The sequence below is a fragment of the Brachyistius frenatus genome, unplaced genomic scaffold (assembly GCF_029030835.1).
Source record: "Brachyistius frenatus isolate BFR_SWC_R1_liver_20210118 unplaced genomic scaffold, ASM2903083v1 Contig_57, whole genome shotgun sequence".
Taxonomy (NCBI): Eukaryota; Metazoa; Chordata; class Actinopteri; family Embiotocidae; genus Brachyistius; species Brachyistius frenatus.
The window spans coordinates 1,216,824-1,235,208 of NW_027210656.1; the positions used below are offsets into that span (position 1 = coordinate 1,216,824).

Below are 18,385 nucleotides of genomic sequence, written 5' to 3' on the forward strand. Positions count from 1 at the left end.
ATTTAAATGTCATACCGAGAAAAGAATGAATAAAAAATAAATAAATAAATAAAAAAAAGTCTTTTATTTAACTGAATGAGGTGGGCACAATTTTGCTTTTTTATTTTTTTTTAAATTATTTTTATTTTTGCAGCACGTGTTAATAGTAAAATGCATGAAGCAGAAACCTGCACATCATCCTCCATTCTTGGCTTTTTTGTTTTTTGTTTGTTGCTTTTTAGATGAGATGAATCTGCCGCTCATCTCAGGAAGCAGCGCAGTGATCACGTCCCACACCACCGGAGGTAATAATGTCTTTAGAGGTCATTGGCTTTTCTGACGCATACCGTGTTGTTTCCACCGGCACATTGCTGTGTCAGTATCTCTCTGAAAGCAGGACGCCTCGATGTGCTGATGCTGTAAAGAGCTCATTTTGTTTTATGACTCACTCTTCACAGCAGCGCATTTATATTAGTACTACTCCAATTACCTGCAAAGGACAGTCCTTCAATATATAAACACCACACTCACTGACCTACAAATTCCCATATATATATATATATATATATATATAAAACAAAATACATGTATATATATTTTGTTTTTTTCTCATCTTCTTTTTGCTCGTTGATCTTTTGTACAAATAGGAATAATTATCAATCCGAAAGCACTTTAAAATAGAGACCGTCAGTCGGTTTTGCTTTCTGCGTGTTGCATTTATTTTGCAATTCAACATCCCGCTGCACATTTTACATTCAACCGTGTTGCGCACGCAACGAATGAAAAATAATTTAATACAACAAAAGTCCTGACAACATTTATATATTGTCAGTTTTTATTTTTATTTTTTTTCTTCCAAAACAAGGATATATATAGTTTAACATTAAACTGCTAATGAAATAGTAACGTGGCAAACAGGTTAAAAAAATAAAATAAAAAATAATAATCATTATTTAGTCAAACGTGGCACCCGTTGCCTAGCAACGCAGCGTCAACCTTCCTTTTCCAAAACACCGACCTCACGGTCTGCTTCTTGTGGCCGGTCCGCGGGCTGAGTATACATCTTCATCTTGTCCCTTAGTTTTGAATGATAAGGTAAAGTCACACGGTGAATATTTGAGATGGTAATCGGCGGTTTCTCTGGTTTTGTAAGTGAACATTAAGTGAACACTGCTACGTAGCATCTGGCTAAGCTATCAGGTTAGCTGTGGAGTTAAACTCGCTTTGTGACGACAGTTTAATGTTGTTATTTATCTTGTGCAGCATTTTGTTGTGAAAATTGCCGTGTTATAAAGTTTAATATTATTATTATTATTATTAAAGAGTTTAACTTAAGGACACATAATGGGAAAGAGGACGAAAAAGGAGAGTGAAACTTCAGGCAAGGAGATGGTGAGACATTAATGTAACACGGTTTCTCATCTTAACCCTTTGAAAATACATAATCTATATCCCCGGATCAAAGACAGAAAGATCAGACATAAAACATGTTCAACTCTCCTAAAACTCACAGGTTGAGCCACTATCAGTTCAAAGCAAAACCCCAGCAACAGCAGTGCTGCTGTTAAATTCCCCAGAGGAGGACATTTTGGTCAAAGCCTGTGAAGCAATACACACGTTTGCAGAGACAGGTACAGTATTCATACCCACTGCTAACCCTGAGTTTTTGTTTGGTGTTTGGTAAGCAAGCTTGCAGATGAAAAGCCCCAAAATTAAATTGTGGGTTGTCAGTGTCTTATCTTATTTACTGTCTCATCTTATACCCTCCCTCTTCAACTCAAGCTCTGTATTCTTTCTTGCTGTGTCCTTTTATATTCAATTATATTGTCCTATTCTTTCATAATGAGATTGCGGTGTTTGCCTTCACTTTACTGATAGCTCAAGGTTTCTGGGGACCGAACTGAATTTTCCTATTCACTGTCTCCCCCTGTTGATAGGAGATGAGAACAAGGTTTCTCTGCTGGGACTTGGGGCTTTGGAGCCTCTGTGCCAGCTCATTGCTCACAACAACAAGCTGGTCAGACGCAACGCCTTCATGGCCCTGGGCACCATGGTCACCAACGGTGTGTCAGACGACTCGCGTCATAATGCAGACTCAATTTCAAAAGACTGTGGTGGTTTACAATTTAATTTAGGCAGCCACTGCTTATCTGCTTATCAAAAATAATTACTGTGTTAAATAGTTTGTCGAATAGCTCTCCAGTGTTTTGGTGATTTAACAGACTGAGTAGGCTGATGGATCGCCTCACGAAATAACTAAATCTTGTTTTAACTGAAAGGTGACGTGAAGAGTGCTCTGAAAAAACGGGATATCCTTCCATCGATTATAGAAAAACTGTCACTTGAAGGTGAGTAATTTTGATTGCAAGATGAATACACTCAGATGTGGATATTTACTGTATATTAGCTGCAATAAAACTAAGAAACAAGTGTCTATTTATGGCAGTATATTTCTGTATGTTTAATCCTTCATGAATCCAGGTTTTCTTTTCATATATTCAATTTTCTCTTCTTTTCAAGAAGAGACAGTTGTCCATGAGTTTGCAACACTGTGTCTGGCCTCACTGTCAATGGACTTCGGCTATAAGGTCCAAATCTTTGAGAATCAGGCCCTTCCACCTCTAATTCAGCTCCTATCCAGCTCTGACCCAGATGTCGAGAAGAACTCCCTAGAAACCATCTTCAACCTAGTTCAGGTGACTGAAAGTCATCAGCCTAGAGGAGATTACAAGTCTATTAAGTTATAAGGTTTACTAAAAGATGGGTAAAAATGAATGGTTCCAAGATTCTTGTGGTCATTTTCTAACATGCATTATTCTTGTGTATCAAGGACTACCCAAGCCGCCTTGCAGTACACGAGTTAGGTGGGATCCCTCCACTTCTGGGGCTCTTAAAGTCTGAGTTTCCCGTTATTCAGCATCTGGCTTTAAAGACGCTGCAGAACATCACTACTAATAAAGACACGCGCAACACCTTCAGGGAAGAACAGGGATTTGAGAAGCTCATTGATATCCTCAATAACACGGTAGGTGTGTGTAAGAAGAGAGCATATGCTTTAAGTAACATGCTCACATTTCTTCATTTTGCTTAGTGTTAATTACAAAATTAGAAATATGAACATGGAGATGGTAATAACTGCTTATACGTGCATTTTTATGATTGCACCCTGAGCTTGAAATGGTTCCCTTTGATTAAACACTTGTTATCAACCCTTAATGTGTTTTCTGTACCATTCAGTCTTTTACATCCTCTGCCCTGATTTATCTTTTTTATTTCATACAGGACTTCAGTGACCTACATGCTGAGGCCTTACTAGTAGTGGTTAACTGTTTGAGTGACAGTGAGAGTGTTCACCTGATCCACAAGGGTGGAGGACTGACCAAGCTGATGGAATTTGTTCTCACCCCCAGCATGCCGGAAATCCAGTCCGGCACTGTTAAATGTATCACCATGGTGGCTCGTAGCTGTAAGCACAGAAAGAGACGAGACATGAAAGTTTTCTTTTAACTTTCCAACGACATGTCACAGAAGATATTTTTATTTGCATATGTGTGCATAACTGTGTATCTAGGTGAGAGTCGCAAACTGCTGCATGAGCAGGATGTGGAGAAGGTTCTGGTAGAGCTCTTGTCTGTGGCGGACGTCGGCGTGAAAACATCTACTTGTCAGGCTGTGGCTGCCATGAGTTTCCACCTAGCCAGCAAAGACAGTTTCAGAGAGCTCGGTACACACTACATACATTCACAACATCAACACGCCCACCATGACAAAGCCTGAATGAGTTGGATTTCTTTGTGTTTCAGGTGGCATCCCTGCTGTGGTAGAGTTGCTGAGCAATGAGAGTTTAGAGCTGAGAGAGGCAGCGACCCATGCACTCTCCAATCTTACACATAGCAACCAGCTCAATGCCTTGTGAGTGACAGATCACCTGACAATGTCCCTGACCTACCTCCACCTAAGTATTTCTATACTCACAAATATCCTCCTATTCTTGGAGAAGGTCAGATTGTACATCCTGTAAATTTCATCTCCATAGTAATCTATACAAAACACATAGAAATTGAATCATTTCAAGGTTCAAGTAATAATTTTGCAATCTTTAAAACTGAGGCTTGGAAAAAAGTGTGATTTTAAAGTTGAATAGTGTGCCTTCCTCTTCACTATTTCATGAATGATTTAATGTGTCTCCTCGTGGTGCTCTCTCCCTGAATTTCTTTACCCCTGTTCACTCCCTTTCTCCACCCTTAACCACCCACCAATTTTGTATTCTCCAGACAAATCTTCCCCACAACCATCATCTCTCATTGTCTGACGTCATACGACTGTTTCCTCCAGTACTCAGGACACTACAATTTACCTCTACCTCCCATGAATCATTCCTAACTATCCTTACTTACAAATCAGATGTATGAAACACATGTCATGTACGCATCACAGAAATGCTATGTTGTGTGAATATATAAATGCGTAACATTACGTTACTGTCAGCTCTCTCGGTCTGCAGTAGATCTCCCATCCATCTCTGTGGTGTCTTACAGTGCGGTGTATGAGGCGGGAGGCGCTGACATCCTTGTCCAGCAGCTGTACGGAAGTTGTCCAAAGACGGTGGCCAATTCTGCCGCCACACTTCACAACATGGCAGGACAGGAGAGCATTCGCTGTAGCATCTTGTCACATGGAGCCATCCAGGCTCTGGTGGAGCCCCTGAAGTCCACAGATACACAGGTCCTCATCAACACCACGCTGTGCCTTGCAACGCTGGCCTGTGACGGAGAAGCTAGAGCAGAGGTTGGTGTTTGTATGCGTTGAACGACTGTTCAGAATGCTGAATGGTGTTTGCTAATGATAAGAATATTATGAACTTTGGGTGTTTTGCATTAAGGAAACATCGCTTAGAGCCTATCAAATTAAAGCAAGGTTCATTATAAACAATTGTCTTACTTCATATTGTATTATTTTAAATGCTTTATCTGAATACCTAAAATTCACCCTGTGTCTTACACAGCTACAAAAAGATGGAGGCCTTGAGCCTCTGGTGAATTTGCTGCACTCCCATCACAAGGAGGTGCTGCACAATGCATGCTTGGCAGTAAATGTCTGTGCCAGTGATGAACCCACCGCAGTGGAGATGTGCAAATTTGGGTAAGTCAAAAGAGATGACAGTTGACATCAGAGTATAACAGATGAGTCATGAAGTAAAATTTAAAAAAAAAAGCTGGAGGAGTGTTGTTGAGTCGTGTAAAGAGAAAATACAAGTAAAGTGTGTTATGGATAACAAGCTGTAGTCTCTTATTTAGCCAGTAGATGACACCGTAGGGCAGTATTTTGTTCATATATGTATATATTGTAGTTTGTGCATTTTTGTTTTCATCATCTATGTTTTAATGCCTCTATGTTCTGGTATGCTTATTGTATTAATCTGTGTCTCAGAGCCCTGGAAATACTTCAGGAAATCAGCCAGTCAGTGAATCGTGGGAAAGGTTTCAGCACGTTGGCCATGAACAGCCTGCTCAACTCCAACTTGTCTGTTAAATACAGCGTGACAGATCACTTGGCCTCCACTGACATTATTACTAGCGGCTTCTATGATGCTGGGAGGGTGTGTTTTCTATTGCACTTATAGGTGCTCCAGAAGTCCCCTTGAGGAATAGATGAAATTGGAAAATATACTTGTCCCAACTTCAGAGGTTATTTTTAGACTTTGACTGAAATGGAATTTGTTTCAGCAATGTGATCTTGACAACAGAATATTTGTTTTTGTCTTTTTCATCTGTCTCTCAGAAAGAACACAACAGATACAATTTTACAAAATTGAAGTTATTACTTTGTAAAGGCTTCTCACTTACTCACTCTTTTTCTCAGGCTCATTCAGGTCAGAGGATTCTGGCTCTCGAGGAGCTGTGCAAACAGCCTGTCAACCAGCATCGACCCATTATTGTCGTCAGCACAGTATCAGAGTATGAATCCAGTCACAACATGTTTTGATAGAGTTTGTCTAGAATCCCATACATAGAATATAAATGCATGTTAACAGAATACAGTTGTAATTTTTTACATCTGACACAATTTTAAAATTATTTATCATATTCTAGCACTGTAAAAGTGTAGATAACAGTTTGAAATTTATGAAAATAATGGAGCAACTCTCCAAACTGTTAAAACAAACTGAACCCACCTTCCACTAAAAGTACAGAAGGAAATTAACAAGAACAATCACAGAAATACACATGAATTATTCCACTACCAGCCCCTGCAACTATTTATTGTGTTTTATATATTACAAACACCCTCCCCTTGTCTTCACCAATCCAGAGCTCTTCTTGTCCTCCTTTCTCTTCTCTTTTTCCCTCTCACCGCAGTTGCCTTCAGTGTTCCCCGTTAGCGTGGCCTCACTGAGTAAACGATCCCTTTTTTAAGATGGCAACACACTCAGCGCCTTTGTGTTCAGACTAATGGACTTCTGCACTTGCATGCACAATCACAAACGTGCACAAGTGCAAAGGCATGAGCACCCATGGAGTTACAGCCAAAGATGCTTTCACATAATACACATACACACACATACGATAAAAACTGCCTTATGTATGAAATCTACAATTAAATGCACAAACACACTTTCAGCATATTGATGAATTAACTTTTCAATAGAAAGCAGTGCCCCCTCAGGGTACCTCAGGTCCACCCAATGTCCACTATTCCCCTTCTGCATGCATGTAGCCTACACACAACATCCTCAGCATCCTTAAGCAGTGTGTTGTGTAATCCATCTGTGGTCTCATCCATAGCTTTGTATGACCCAAGTTTAACTTTTCAAAACAAAATCTCTCTTTTTAGGCTTCGTTTTTTTTGTTTTCTGCCTCTGCCTCCTCAGCGAACACAGAGCATCATTTAACTCAACAAGTTTTGCAATCAAATATCTTATATATGTGGTGATCATATGTGTTTTATACGTGTGCTACATGCACACACTCTTCTCGCGGATTGTGACAAAACATGTCAGACACAAGAAAAACAGGATCTTACTGAAACACTGTAGGACAGACAAAACATGGTGCTAAAAACACAGCGGTTTCAAGAAAATATTGAAACAAGCTGTATTTTGGGATACATGATGGATTCACTTCTAATAATAAGAAACATTGTATTTTATCAGTACAAGCTGTTCAGAATATGCTTTGTTTTTTTAATTGATGACAGTGAAATAAAGTACACCCATGTGCTGTATATAATAAGGCAGGCTAACTTAAACTTTATATAAAGTTTTGTAATACTGTAAACAGATGAGAACAACTGAGCAAAATGGAAAAAGAACAAATATTGCTGTGTTTAGTTATATAACCCATTTTATTCTTGGCTTTCTGTGGCAGAGAGATAACAAATGAAGCAGAAGAGAGACAGAGCAACCCATCACAGACAGACACCAGCAGCAAGGGAGAGCGCAAGACACCAAGGTGAGTGTGTCTGTGGAAGTGGAGGGTGAGGATGCTTACAGTGTCATCATATATAACACGGCCTATGGAACAGAAAAAGATGATTACTTCATTGTGTGGTGGTGCTCATTAAAGCTTTTAAACTTGACTCAATTCAGGATGGAATGTTATGCTCTCTATTTTTAAAACAGGGACTTTGATTTGTTTTTAATTAACTGTCTCTCTGTACAGGAAGAAGAAAGAGGAAGACAAACATAAAGATGAGGTCTGGCCTGATTCTCCTGCAGAGAAACCATGGAACAAGATGGATGATGTGTCATTACAGCTTTTAGTTAAAGAGGCCAAAGAATTCATCCTCCCACTGAATGATGAACAAGAGCAGTACGCCGCCCTGGCCAGGTGATAAATTAATGCAGTCGGCACATAACCGACACGCAGAGCTGTCATCACAAGGAGAAAGGAAAAGTAAACAATTGGCAGTCAATGTTATTAAAATCTCTGGATGCAAATTGAAACTATATTTACTTACACACCAACTCATCAAGTGTTAGGATTCACAAAAAATGATATAAATATAGAAAAACAGAACTGTGGGATTTCAAAATGCAAAACACTTCTTAACTTTGAAACTTTCTATATTTTATCTGGTTTTGTGTGTCAGGATGGTGAGTGACGCCATGGGTGGACCGGTCGAGATGGAAAAGTTGCATGAATTTCAATGGGTGCTGCACCTCAGTGAGCTCAAGATTCAGCTTCAGTCTAATGTTGTTCCCATTGGTTTGATCACCGAGGGAATCTACGGCCATAGGGCTCTTCTATTCAAGGTACCACGCACTAGCTATCACGCAGCAGCATCAGATTGTTTTTCCTCTTTTGCGAGTCTTCTTTCTTATCCTTCAATCTCTTTCTTTGCAGCCACCATCTTTCTCCTTCTTTAAACCTATTCTCTCTAAGTTCCACCCAACCTCCAAACATATTTGTTTGCCTGTTTTACTTATCCACTCCATTTCTCAACTTTTCATGTACACTATAAACTTCATCCAATCCATTGTTTCCAAATAATCACACCCCATCCTGTCTGCTCTTTAACTTTTCAGTCTTTGGCTGATTACATTGGATTGAGTTGCAGTCTCGTAAGGGGCGAGTACAACCGGGCTTGGAACGAGGTGCTCCTGTTCAGTGGGGATCCCTCCAACTATCAGCACTCCTCACAGCCCTGCCGCTACATAGTAGACCTTATGCACCAGCCTGGAAGCCTTTTGGCAGTCAATACCGCTGCTGCTGTGCAGTACTACTCTATATAGACCAAAACTATTGTTTAAATACTGTGGAAGGTAATGCTTTGACCAGATATTTTCACTGAGATGCATTGTGGATTGTTGTAACTGTGTGTAAGACCTTAAAATCAATAAATTACCATTCATCAGTTGACTGTTATTTCAAAATGCTGTTTGCTAATGAGGCTTAAATAGCGATTTAACCTTTTCCTCACCATAGGATTCACAATGTTGTAGAGAAAAGTCAGGTTGGGTCAAACTGGCTCTGCAAACTCTGAAAGTTAGTTGTTTAGCAGGTTTGTGTCCAAATAAAAGTTAGAGAATTGAAAATAAAACATGTCTTTCTCAGTTTGTTATAGGAGACGTTATAAATGTAAAGGTCACTCAACACCAAATCAAGATTCCTCTAATGTGTGTCTGACCTTCTGGAGATCTCATCATCATTGACTGATCATCCTCACCGCACTGTTCACCGGGATCCATGTTTAGTTGAAAAACACATGTAAAATCGATTCACTACAGGACTTCCTCCACCAAATTTATTTGCCCTCAATTTACCCTTTATTATTTTTTTCTTGCCACGAAGCTGCTACACATTAACGACAGATTGCTCTTTGTACATTGCAAGCAATAAAACCTACGTGAAACGGTCCACTTTGACCCACATAGCCTAGGTGGAGGTGTGATTTTTGACCGGGTCACCACGCTGGATCAGCCCGGGGAGGACCAGCGTTAACTCGCCGCGGCACGAACAATCCCGATACAGCGGGCGCGTTTCACTGAGACCTGCACTTGACTTCGCACAGACGCACTTGATACCGCAGCAGCAGCAGCAGCAAACATGTCTCGATTCGTCGGACGTCTCTTCGTAGTTGTTTCTCAACAGGCGGTGGTGTTACCGAGGAGGATCCCAGTGTTCATCCGTCCTGTATCCACAACTCAAGGTACCGAGCGAACTTCTGATTCTTCTCTGCTGTCACGCTGCTCTTTGGATAACCTCCACCTCGATCTGTGGCTGCAGACAGCTGCACCACGCTGCATGTTCAATCATGGGCTCTCTGCATCTGTTGGGAGAGGACTTCTGTATTTGGTGCTTGTGTAAAGAGTAGACAATGGTTAACAACAGGGGGAAGGTTTGCTGGACTTATTTGGAATAAACTGAATTTCACAGTTAGTTTAGCATTGAATTAAGAGGAATTTAATGGCTTTTTAGAAATAGGCTAGCTGTGTATAGATGTTACATTCTCCTGGTAATTTATAATCTTTGAAGAGAATTAAGTGATGTGACAACAAATATTTTCTCAATTTGACCCCAAAAAAAGCCCTCAGAATTTGATTTATTTTTGTGTCTTCTGGTTGGAAAATGTTTAGGAAACCCTGTCATAAACATGGTTATAGAATACTAATAATTTACTGATAGATGGTCATAAACTATATCATTTTTTTAATTTAAATGTTATGTACTACTTGTTTGATGGTATGTTGAATATCCACTTGCAAAATGGCCTGTGCTTTATTCAGGTCTGCAGTCTCTAACACGTTACACTGAGACAACAGACTGGCAAAAGAAATTGACCCCAGAGCAGTACGTAGTCACCAGAGAGAAAGGGACTGAGGTGGTGAGTGTGATTCATAAAATATATATATATTTATACACACACACACACACACACACACACACATATATATATAATGTGTCAATAGTGCATCTGAATTAATGCAAACATGAACATTTGGGTCAAACCAGCACTTATCTCACTTTAGACTGACGTACATATCGCCTCATGAACAGCAGCACAGTCCCAGGTGGACTTTGATCAACACTAATTTGTTGACCTGAGTCAGGTTCAATCAGTTCAGTAATACTGTACTCCAGTAATTAATTAAACGCTGCCTGAGAAACATCAGAGCTATTTCTGCTTTAAATAAGCACAAGTTATGGTACTGAACTCACAAAACTAGGAGCTGATGAACACAAAACTAGATTAAATCATCCCAACAATCAGTTATTAGACCTGTATTTCTGCTCCTGATATTGCATTTTGTTGTGTATGTTTGTGAATTTGTGGGTGTTCTCAGCCTTTTAGTGGGATCCACCTGAACCATTACGAAGTGGGAATGTACCACTGTGTCTGCTGTGATGCTCCAGTCTTCAGGTAACAGTCTGCATCGAACCATTAGGCCTACACTAATCTACAAATTGTCTACATCAAACTATAATATCTCACTGTTGTTTTCTGTAAATATTAATATAGCAGTCAGTTCTGCCAGAAAGATGTTGGAGGATTTTATGTTGGTCTCTCACTTGAAGATAAATTATATGCGTCATAAAGAGATGTTTCTTCCCTTCTTCATAGTTCAGAGGCTAAGTATGACTCTGGGACAGGCTGGCCTGCATTCAAAGAGGCTCATGGGACATGGGAGCGTGATGAAAGCCACGCCTCCATCATTCGTCGCCCTGACAACAGCCTGGGTAGTGCTGGGACAGAGGTCCTTTGTAAAACCGTGAGTTGTATTCTGAGCTATGAAGCCAAAGTTTTGTTTGGTATAGTTGTAATAGTTAATGTACATTTGTGTGACTTTTTTTTTAAGGAGTTGAGGTTGGAATTTAAAAAGTGTGTCTGAATTTCATTCAGAATTTTCTTTAAATACAACTACAATAGTTTTAGTTTTGCTTGGTTTATGACTTTTGTTTGTGTGTGTGTGTGTGTGTGTGTGTGTGTGTGTGTGTGTGTGTGTGTGTGTGTGTGTGTGTGTGTCTCATGCAGTGCGATGCCCACCTTGGCCATGTATTTGATGATGGACCAGACCCAACAGGACAGCGGTTCTGTATCAACAGTGTCGCCCTCAAATTTAAACCCAGAGGAAACAACAAACCTGACAGTGATGAGCAGAACTGATGGACTTGTTTTAAACCTGTACAAATTTTAGTATCATTTCATGTCAGTCTTTAGGAGGTCAATTAGGACCAGCTAAATGTGTTTTGACCCGAACATGTTTGGAAGTGAGAAGGTTTGTATGGTACAAAGTGTCTTAAGACTTGAATTTCAAAAAAGAGGACCTCCTATGACTTTTGTTTATTAAATTGCAAATGAATTTTATGCTGAGAAACTGTGGGTATATGCACTAGAGAGAAGTTTACGCACTGGGCATACAGTAGATAATTCACTATGATTCCTTAGTGAAAGACGCAAGTCCCCTCTTAGTCATTATATTGATTTCTTTACTATATACTGATGTTCAGTGAGGACATTTTTTTGTCTAAACTAGAATGTCATCTGAGTGAAGTTTATGTCAAAGTGTAGTTTGATGAGGAACTTGAAACTGTGTGAGATATGCTGGATAACTGATTCATGTCACAAGAAAAATAATTGTTTCAGTAACGTTTTTATGTCGGACTTAAATGAGCAACATGGAAAGATATCATCTGATAAGACCTGTTTTTCTACAGATTGCAAAATGCAGGAGGTTATATTGGGACATTGCTGTTTGTCATGTTTCCTTGTCTGGAAACACAGTGTACAGATCCAGCTGACTGTGTTAGGAATCACTCACACGTCCCTGATAATTAGTCAATAAATACTCATCTTGTTTGTTCTCTGATCAAATGATTATGCTGAGTTTACATTAGTATTTAATACGAATTTACTGCTGTAGATCAGAAGCTCACCCCGCAGCACTTCAGTATGGCCTCATCTCTGCTGATAAACTAAGTTAATGTTTGACTTTACAGGTCATCCTCTGTTTCAGACTGTTTGTATCCTGCTCTGTCTGTTTATGTTCTTGTGGGTCGATGTGCTGGAGGCTGAGTGAAGCAGAGACGGAGCAGCAGACAGTGATAGAAGTAGGCAGAATATCCAACACAAAAACAAGAGAGTTAAGGATTTAAAAACAAATTTAGAATAGGAGAAGCTGAGTAATACCACAGGACATTCTTCACTGAAGATTCTTGAGAGTATTATCATCAGTGCGGGATGGCTGGAGCATGGCGATGCACACTGGTAGTGGTGACATTGATGTGTGTGTGTCTCTGGGGTTCCACTGAGGCTGTCGGGGGGGCCAGGAGTCGACCACGACCCCAAAGACGACATCCCAAGAAGCCAAAGGTCAACCCTATTGACGTGACCCCAACTGCACAGAACATAAACATACAACAGGTAAGAAGCAAGAGCGAGAAGTTCAGACTGTGATGTATAGGTGATTGAACAAGGTGAACGGAGTGAGTGTTGCATTTGGCTTGGTAGAAAATTACCATCTTTAGATTCAATTCAAAGTTGTTCATGACAGATGGAAACAGATTTGTGAAACGGCTGCACTGTAATGAGAAGGGTTTATTTGGATAAAGTAATAGAAGGATTGACTGCAGCTGCCCAAGAAAACAGTTCAGCCGGACTTTTGCACACTTATTCTGTTTCTCACTTTGTATCATGATGTCACAATATCACATTGTAAAAGAATCAATAGAAACCAGGAAAGAGGTGGATAACTTGAGTCTGCAATATAAACACAATAGAAAAGGCAAAGAAGTGCTTTTATTGCTACAAGGAGAACACAAAGGACAAAAACACTTATTCTATATGCACTCAAACAGCTTACAGTAGATTCAAGTGTTCACAGGCTTCAAAATAAATGTTTGATGAAAAGATAGATGCTTTGTTATTATATTAGATGTTATGTAGCTTCAAATGTATAAGCATATATGAGAGCTTTGTTATGGATTAGTGTGCGGGCTGCAATGTAAACATGCTTGTGTAATTGTGTCAATAACTGTCAATATTGTGCTTGAAGGGGGGTTAGAAGGGGTTACAGGAGTAGGATCATTTGATGAGGTGAAAAAGTTGAAAGAGGGCCAAGAACTGAGTGCTTTGCATTTCTTGAAACTTTCCACCATTTTCTCAAAACTTTAAGGACAAGCCTCAATCTTCAAACTCCATTAACAAAACCTCTAAATCTTCTTGCAAAACCGAACTTTTGCCTCAAAACAGTTTCATCTGTGCTCAAAACCAAACTATGTTGTCAGATCGTGTTGCAAGCCAGTCATAATTATAACACTTCCGAGCAGACATTACTCACTGAATGTAAAAAAAAAAAATGTAAAACACAATTTTAAGTGCATGTAGCTCCATAATTTTGTTGTTGCTGACAATACAGTGAATGCATTTTGAATTAATAAAAAATAAAACATTTTCAGCATTTTTGTAAAGAAAAAAAGTAAATGAGAAATGTTTCGTTGAGGACACAGTTAATGACCCAAATGCAGACACCGTTTCTCAGCCTAATGGTGTTTATTTTAAAGGACCATATCAATATGAGGGCCTTTTGTTGCTGGGAGAACATCAGCGTCCTTCCAGCAGCTTTAATTGTGTTTAACTTTGCTGCCTGCGGTCACTATTATGCATCACAAGTGAAAAATGTGTTTTCGTGAGTGAAAATGCGTTTTAGAGTTTTGCTAAAAGAGTCAATGAGATCTGCAAATTGTGTCTAACTCTGAACATTGTTTATGGTTTTACCAAAAGAGTGATTATGCGCGATAAATGGGTTCAGGCTCCTGAGTGTTTGGTTCAGAGAATGGGGTTTAGTGTTTTAACGATTCAGAAAAACTGTAACTATAAGGCTATATCTTTCTCTGCTGTGTGTTGCAGATGACAGGAATATGGTACCTCCTTAACACTGCCTCCAAATGCTCTCACCTGATGAATCACGGAACCAAGGTGGAGCCGACAGTCGTGAACTTTACACTTGCCTCAGACCAAATACTGTCTGTAAGCACTAAAACACGCCTGTAAGTTGTAACTACACACTGTACACATATCAGTCCCTCCAGGAATTTTCTTGAAATTCCCGCGAATTTTCCGCAAAAAAAATGTCATTGGCAGAAGCTGTGCTGAAAGCATTAGGGCATAAAGTACGGTTGTTTTTTTTTCCAGACAAAACTTGCTTTATTAACACAAATAACATTTACAGTCAGTACAGCTCTCCTACTCACTTCCTCACCAAAACAAACTCTAGGCACCGGAGAAAACCGGAACAAGCGGACAGACCGGAAGTGGCGGAGTTTGCGGGAAATGTGGCCTTCACAATACAATTTTCTAATGAAATGCTCATCATCAATGGAAGTGATTACATATTACTGTATGCTACAGAACATGTATACACACGTCAAGTTGTATAGAGACTGCACTTTGTTTTTGGGAATACAGTAGACCTGTGTTGAATTAACATTAATTAAACAGCATGTAAAGCTTTTATTTTGACGGCTGATGTAGTCGTTGTTTTCTATAGTACAGTCACAGACTGTCTATTCTGTAAAGGTGCGTCACTTTTATGATTTATTTTTGTTACTTTTAGCCAAATGATTAGAAACAAAATATTTCTGTGTTGTGCGGCATGATTATTATCACAGGAAGTGATTTGTTTAGTGCTTTAAAAAAAATAAAAAAAAAAAATCGCATTTTTCTTTCCTAACTTGCAACTTTTTCTAATTCCCGCAATTTTACGCAAAAAAACTAAATTAAAACTGCAAATTCCATCGTAATTTTTGAGAAACTTCCCCGCAAAATCAAGCATTTTTGATCGCAACAATGACAAAAAAACACTCCTCGAAATCCTGGAGGGACTGATATACATGTGACTCTTCAGTATGTTGCTTTGTCAGCAGAGGGAGCACATCTCTTCACTCACTCGTCCCACGCTGATTTCATCTTCTAACGACATGTGGTTGATTTTATTTGTGCCCTCTAAGAGGGGAAAGAACAGTTCAGCTCGGAGAGAGATTTCTCTTCTCTTCTCTTCTCTTCTCTTCTCTTCTCTTCTCTTCTCTTCTCTTCTCTTCTCTTCTCTTCTCTTCTCTTCTCTTCTCTTCTCTTCTCTTCTCTTCTCTTCTCTTCTCAGTAATCACCAGTGTTGGGAGATTTTACAGCACTACTATCTAACTCCAACCCCAGGACGACTAACACTAAAAGGTCAGTCCTTCTCTGCACTAACTTTCCCAAACTACAGTGTAGCATGTACAGTAGCAGTGACACTTTGCCTCTGAGCTCTGTGTTGTTTCCAACAGGAGCTCGTCCTGAACTCAACACTGATATCGTGATTGGGGAGACCGACTACAACTCAATGGCAATCCTATATTACCAGAAACGTGGCAAAATCACAATGAAACTCTATGGTAGGTTCCTCAGCCAGAGTAAATGCTCCAGTTGATGGCAGAGTAATGTTTTTTTTTACTACTGGTAAACACATATTGTTAAAATGCTTTCATGATGTCTTGTTTTGTGCTGCATATGCAGGCAGATCTGTAGACAATCTATCAGAGCCGATGCTGACCAAGTTTGAACAGCTTACTGAAAAACAGGATTTGGGTCTGGCCTACATCTTCCCCTTCCCCACCTACAGTACGTCTATGTCATATGAAAAGCAAAACAGAACATCGATAACAGCAATATTTAATATGATCTGGCCTAATAAGGCAAATGACCACCGATTCCAGCATGACCAGGTCGCCAGTATTCAGCATATTTGTAAGGAATATACAGAGCTATTTTTAAAAAATATGGCAAGAACAATTTCTTTGCATTACAATGTAACACAACACTTCAACTCTTTCCACTGACTGATGAAGTTTAAGGCAGACTATCACTTATAATATTCAGCCATACAGTCACACCGCTGCCTTTAAATAACTTGTGTGTTAACTGTTTTTTTTTCCTTTCCAGGTCATTGTGGTGAGGTGGACCGAGATCATGTCATCAGTAAGATAAATGTGCTTTTTTTATTTTTTTTATCTCAAAAACAATCCAATAACAAGCAGCGAATTTGAAGAGAAAAAAAGTCTGACAACTTGTTGTTTTTTTTTAAAAGGAGAGAAATTCTTCTTATTCAATCACCAAGATGTGCCAACAAGTCTAAACTGCCTCTTTCAAACAAAGAAGTTTTTTTTGTGTGGAAACAACAGAGAGCATCAAAAGATTTTCACTTCTTTATCTTTCGGTGTGGTTTGCAGGCTTAATGTTCAGTGTGTGGAGTATTTTCACGAGGCATTGCACACTGTCGTTCATGGAGTGTCTTCTCCAGGCTACAGACTGATTTCATGCCCTTTATCCTGTAACTGTGAGAAGCTTTACAGATTCAGTGCATTATGTTTTTTAGCGATTGAGAAAAAGTTGGAAATGTAAAAGTTGGAAAATATAACATTGTAAATCATATGGAGAGAGAGAGACAGAGAGTGTGAGGGACCTTCCCAAACAGTCCTCACATTTGCTTGTATGTAATGTCAGCTTTCACTCCCTGTTTCACAGACTGTGTCCCCACATGTTGAAGAGGCAGAGCTGAACGACAGATGGATCACCACAGAGAGAGATGCAAGCAAAGACGAACCAGTGCCTTAAAAATGTAAAACTCCTTTAAAGGTTACCAGCTACAGATAAATAAAACAACATGGCGTAAAATCAAGTTATTGTCAAATGCTTTCAGTTATATAAAAAAAAAAAAAATATATATATATATATATATATATATATATATATATATCCACAGTTGTCTTCATACATGTATGCCAGCAGCTGATTCTGTGGTGAGATGCTATTCTCTTGCATGGGTCATCATCATGTTAGCTTCATCCTAACTTTTTATTCTGAGATTTAGCATTCAGAGTGTGTGACTGGATGCATACTTCTTGGGTGTGTGTGTGTGTGTGTGTGTGTGTGTGTGTGTGTGTGTGTGTGTGTGTGTGTGTGTGTGTGTGTGCGCACATAACCAGCTGGTTGCAAGTCGGTGTGGTTTGCAGGCTTAATGTTCAGTGTGTGGAGTATTTTCACGAGGCATTGCACACTGCCGTTCATGGAGTGTCTTCTCCAGGCTACAGACTGATTTCATGCCCTTTATCCTGTAACTGTGAGAAGCTTCACAGACTCAGTGCATTACACGTCAATCCTCATTTCACCTTCAGCTTCGGTTGTGCTGCGTGGCTGTGTGGCTCAGCTCTGTTATATTATCTGTGACTGGATGCATACTTCTTGTGTGTGTGTGTGTGTGTGTGTGTGTGTGTGTGTGTGTGTGTGTGTGTGTGTGTGTGTGTGTGTGTGTGTGTGTGTGTGTGCGCGCGCGCGCGCGAGTCAGGACAACACCCCACTCCGACTCCCCCGTCCCGTCTGTACATTTCAGCAAATTAAGACTTCACAGCTAACCAGCACTTTATGTGTTACATCATACATCAACATGTAAGTCATACAAATTCTCATAATGCAATATTTAATATAAAACGAGATGAAACAGCTCATTCAACTTTCCCTGCTGAGAAGACAAACACGCATCTCCCTTTAATTTGTCATGAGTCACAACTGTTATAAAACTAGTAACACTCAAAATGAACACGGTGATCTGAGAGAGGGCTCAGAGAATGATCAAACTACTGCATGCAAACACTGGTAAAGTTATATATTAGAACTAGTAAAGTGGGTTTTCATTGTCTCAGAGCTCCTGACTGTGCAACAAGTTTAATAGCTCACAGAGTTGATTTGATCTCTTTTCTTACGGGAACTGAAAATCTGCAAAAGTCTGAACTCTTGTTCCTGGTGTGTTTTGTGGGTCTTCCATTTGCCATGAGGTGAAGACATTTGCACTCTTAAAAAAAAAAAAAAAAAAAAAGCTTCTTTGATAGGGCAGTCATGCCTGAACGTTTGTGGTGGAGAAGAGTGTTAAAAA

The 18,385-nt window shown here is 39.6% G+C and overlaps 3 protein-coding genes across 3 annotated transcripts; all 3 read left to right on the forward strand.

Moving 5' to 3' along the window:
• The first annotated feature begins 990 nt into the window (after window positions 1–990).
• armc3 (armadillo repeat containing 3) lies at window positions 991–9,102 on the forward strand. The gene is made up of 17 exons (XM_069705519.1): window positions 991–1,371; window positions 1,493–1,610; window positions 1,917–2,042; window positions 2,259–2,327; window positions 2,500–2,675; window positions 2,810–3,004; window positions 3,262–3,445; window positions 3,551–3,703; window positions 3,783–3,891; window positions 4,518–4,767; window positions 4,985–5,121; window positions 5,410–5,578; window positions 5,842–5,936; window positions 7,347–7,430; window positions 7,641–7,808; window positions 8,071–8,233; window positions 8,507–9,102. Exons 1-17 carry the CDS (start codon window positions 1,324–1,326, stop codon window positions 8,711–8,713), a joined length of 2,451 nt encoding a protein of 816 aa, XP_069561620.1. The 5' UTR covers window positions 991–1,323; the 3' UTR covers window positions 8,714–9,102.
• A 379-nt stretch (window positions 9,103–9,481) lies between these two features.
• On the forward strand, window positions 9,482–12,283 carry msrb2 (methionine sulfoxide reductase B2). Its single transcript, XM_069705521.1, has 5 exons — window positions 9,482–9,630; window positions 10,208–10,305; window positions 10,766–10,842; window positions 11,044–11,191; window positions 11,455–12,283. The coding sequence occupies exons 1-5, from the start codon at window positions 9,528–9,530 to the stop codon at window positions 11,584–11,586; spliced, it is 558 nt and encodes a 185-aa protein (XP_069561622.1). The 5' UTR covers window positions 9,482–9,527; the 3' UTR covers window positions 11,587–12,283.
• Window positions 12,284–12,381: 98 nt separating this feature from the next.
• c8g (complement component 8, gamma polypeptide) lies at window positions 12,382–17,197 on the forward strand. The gene is made up of 7 exons (XM_069705520.1): window positions 12,382–12,843; window positions 14,329–14,468; window positions 15,578–15,648; window positions 15,744–15,851; window positions 15,973–16,077; window positions 16,399–16,434; window positions 16,981–17,197. Exons 1-7 carry the CDS (start codon window positions 12,661–12,663, stop codon window positions 16,998–17,000), a joined length of 663 nt encoding a protein of 220 aa, XP_069561621.1. The 5' UTR covers window positions 12,382–12,660; the 3' UTR covers window positions 17,001–17,197.
• The last annotated feature ends 1,188 nt before the right edge of the window (window positions 17,198–18,385 follow it).

What these genes read in the sequence shown, in the direction of transcription:
- msrb2 (XM_069705521.1), top strand. Translation starts at nt 9,528, where the DNA reads ATGTCTCGATTCGTCGGACGTCTCTTCGTAGTTGTTTCTCAACAGGCG. An exon ending in GAGAGAAAGGGACTGAGGTG is followed by an intron (nt 10,306 to 10,765) that starts GTGAGTGTGATT and finishes GGGTGTTCTCAG; the next exon opens with CCTTTTAGTGGGATCCACCT. An exon ending in CAGAGGTCCTTTGTAAAACC is followed by an intron (nt 11,192 to 11,454) that starts GTGAGTTGTATT and finishes TGTCTCATGCAG; the next exon opens with TGCGATGCCCACCTTGGCCA.
- c8g (XM_069705520.1), top strand. Translation starts at nt 12,661, where the DNA reads ATGGCTGGAGCATGGCGATGCACACTGGTAGTGGTGACATTGATGTGT. An exon ending in AGAACATAAACATACAACAG is followed by an intron (nt 12,844 to 14,328) that starts GTAAGAAGCAAG and finishes TGTGTGTTGCAG; the next exon opens with ATGACAGGAATATGGTACCT. An exon ending in AATCACAATGAAACTCTATG is followed by an intron (nt 15,852 to 15,972) that starts GTAGGTTCCTCA and finishes CTGCATATGCAG; the next exon opens with GCAGATCTGTAGACAATCTA.
- armc3 (XM_069705519.1), top strand. Translation starts at nt 1,324, where the DNA reads ATGGGAAAGAGGACGAAAAAGGAGAGTGAAACTTCAGGCAAGGAGATG. An exon ending in ACGGAGAAGCTAGAGCAGAG is followed by an intron (nt 4,768 to 4,984) that starts GTTGGTGTTTGT and finishes TGTCTTACACAG; the next exon opens with CTACAAAAAGATGGAGGCCT. An exon ending in GCTTCTATGATGCTGGGAGG is followed by an intron (nt 5,579 to 5,841) that starts GTGTGTTTTCTA and finishes TCTTTTTCTCAG; the next exon opens with GCTCATTCAGGTCAGAGGAT.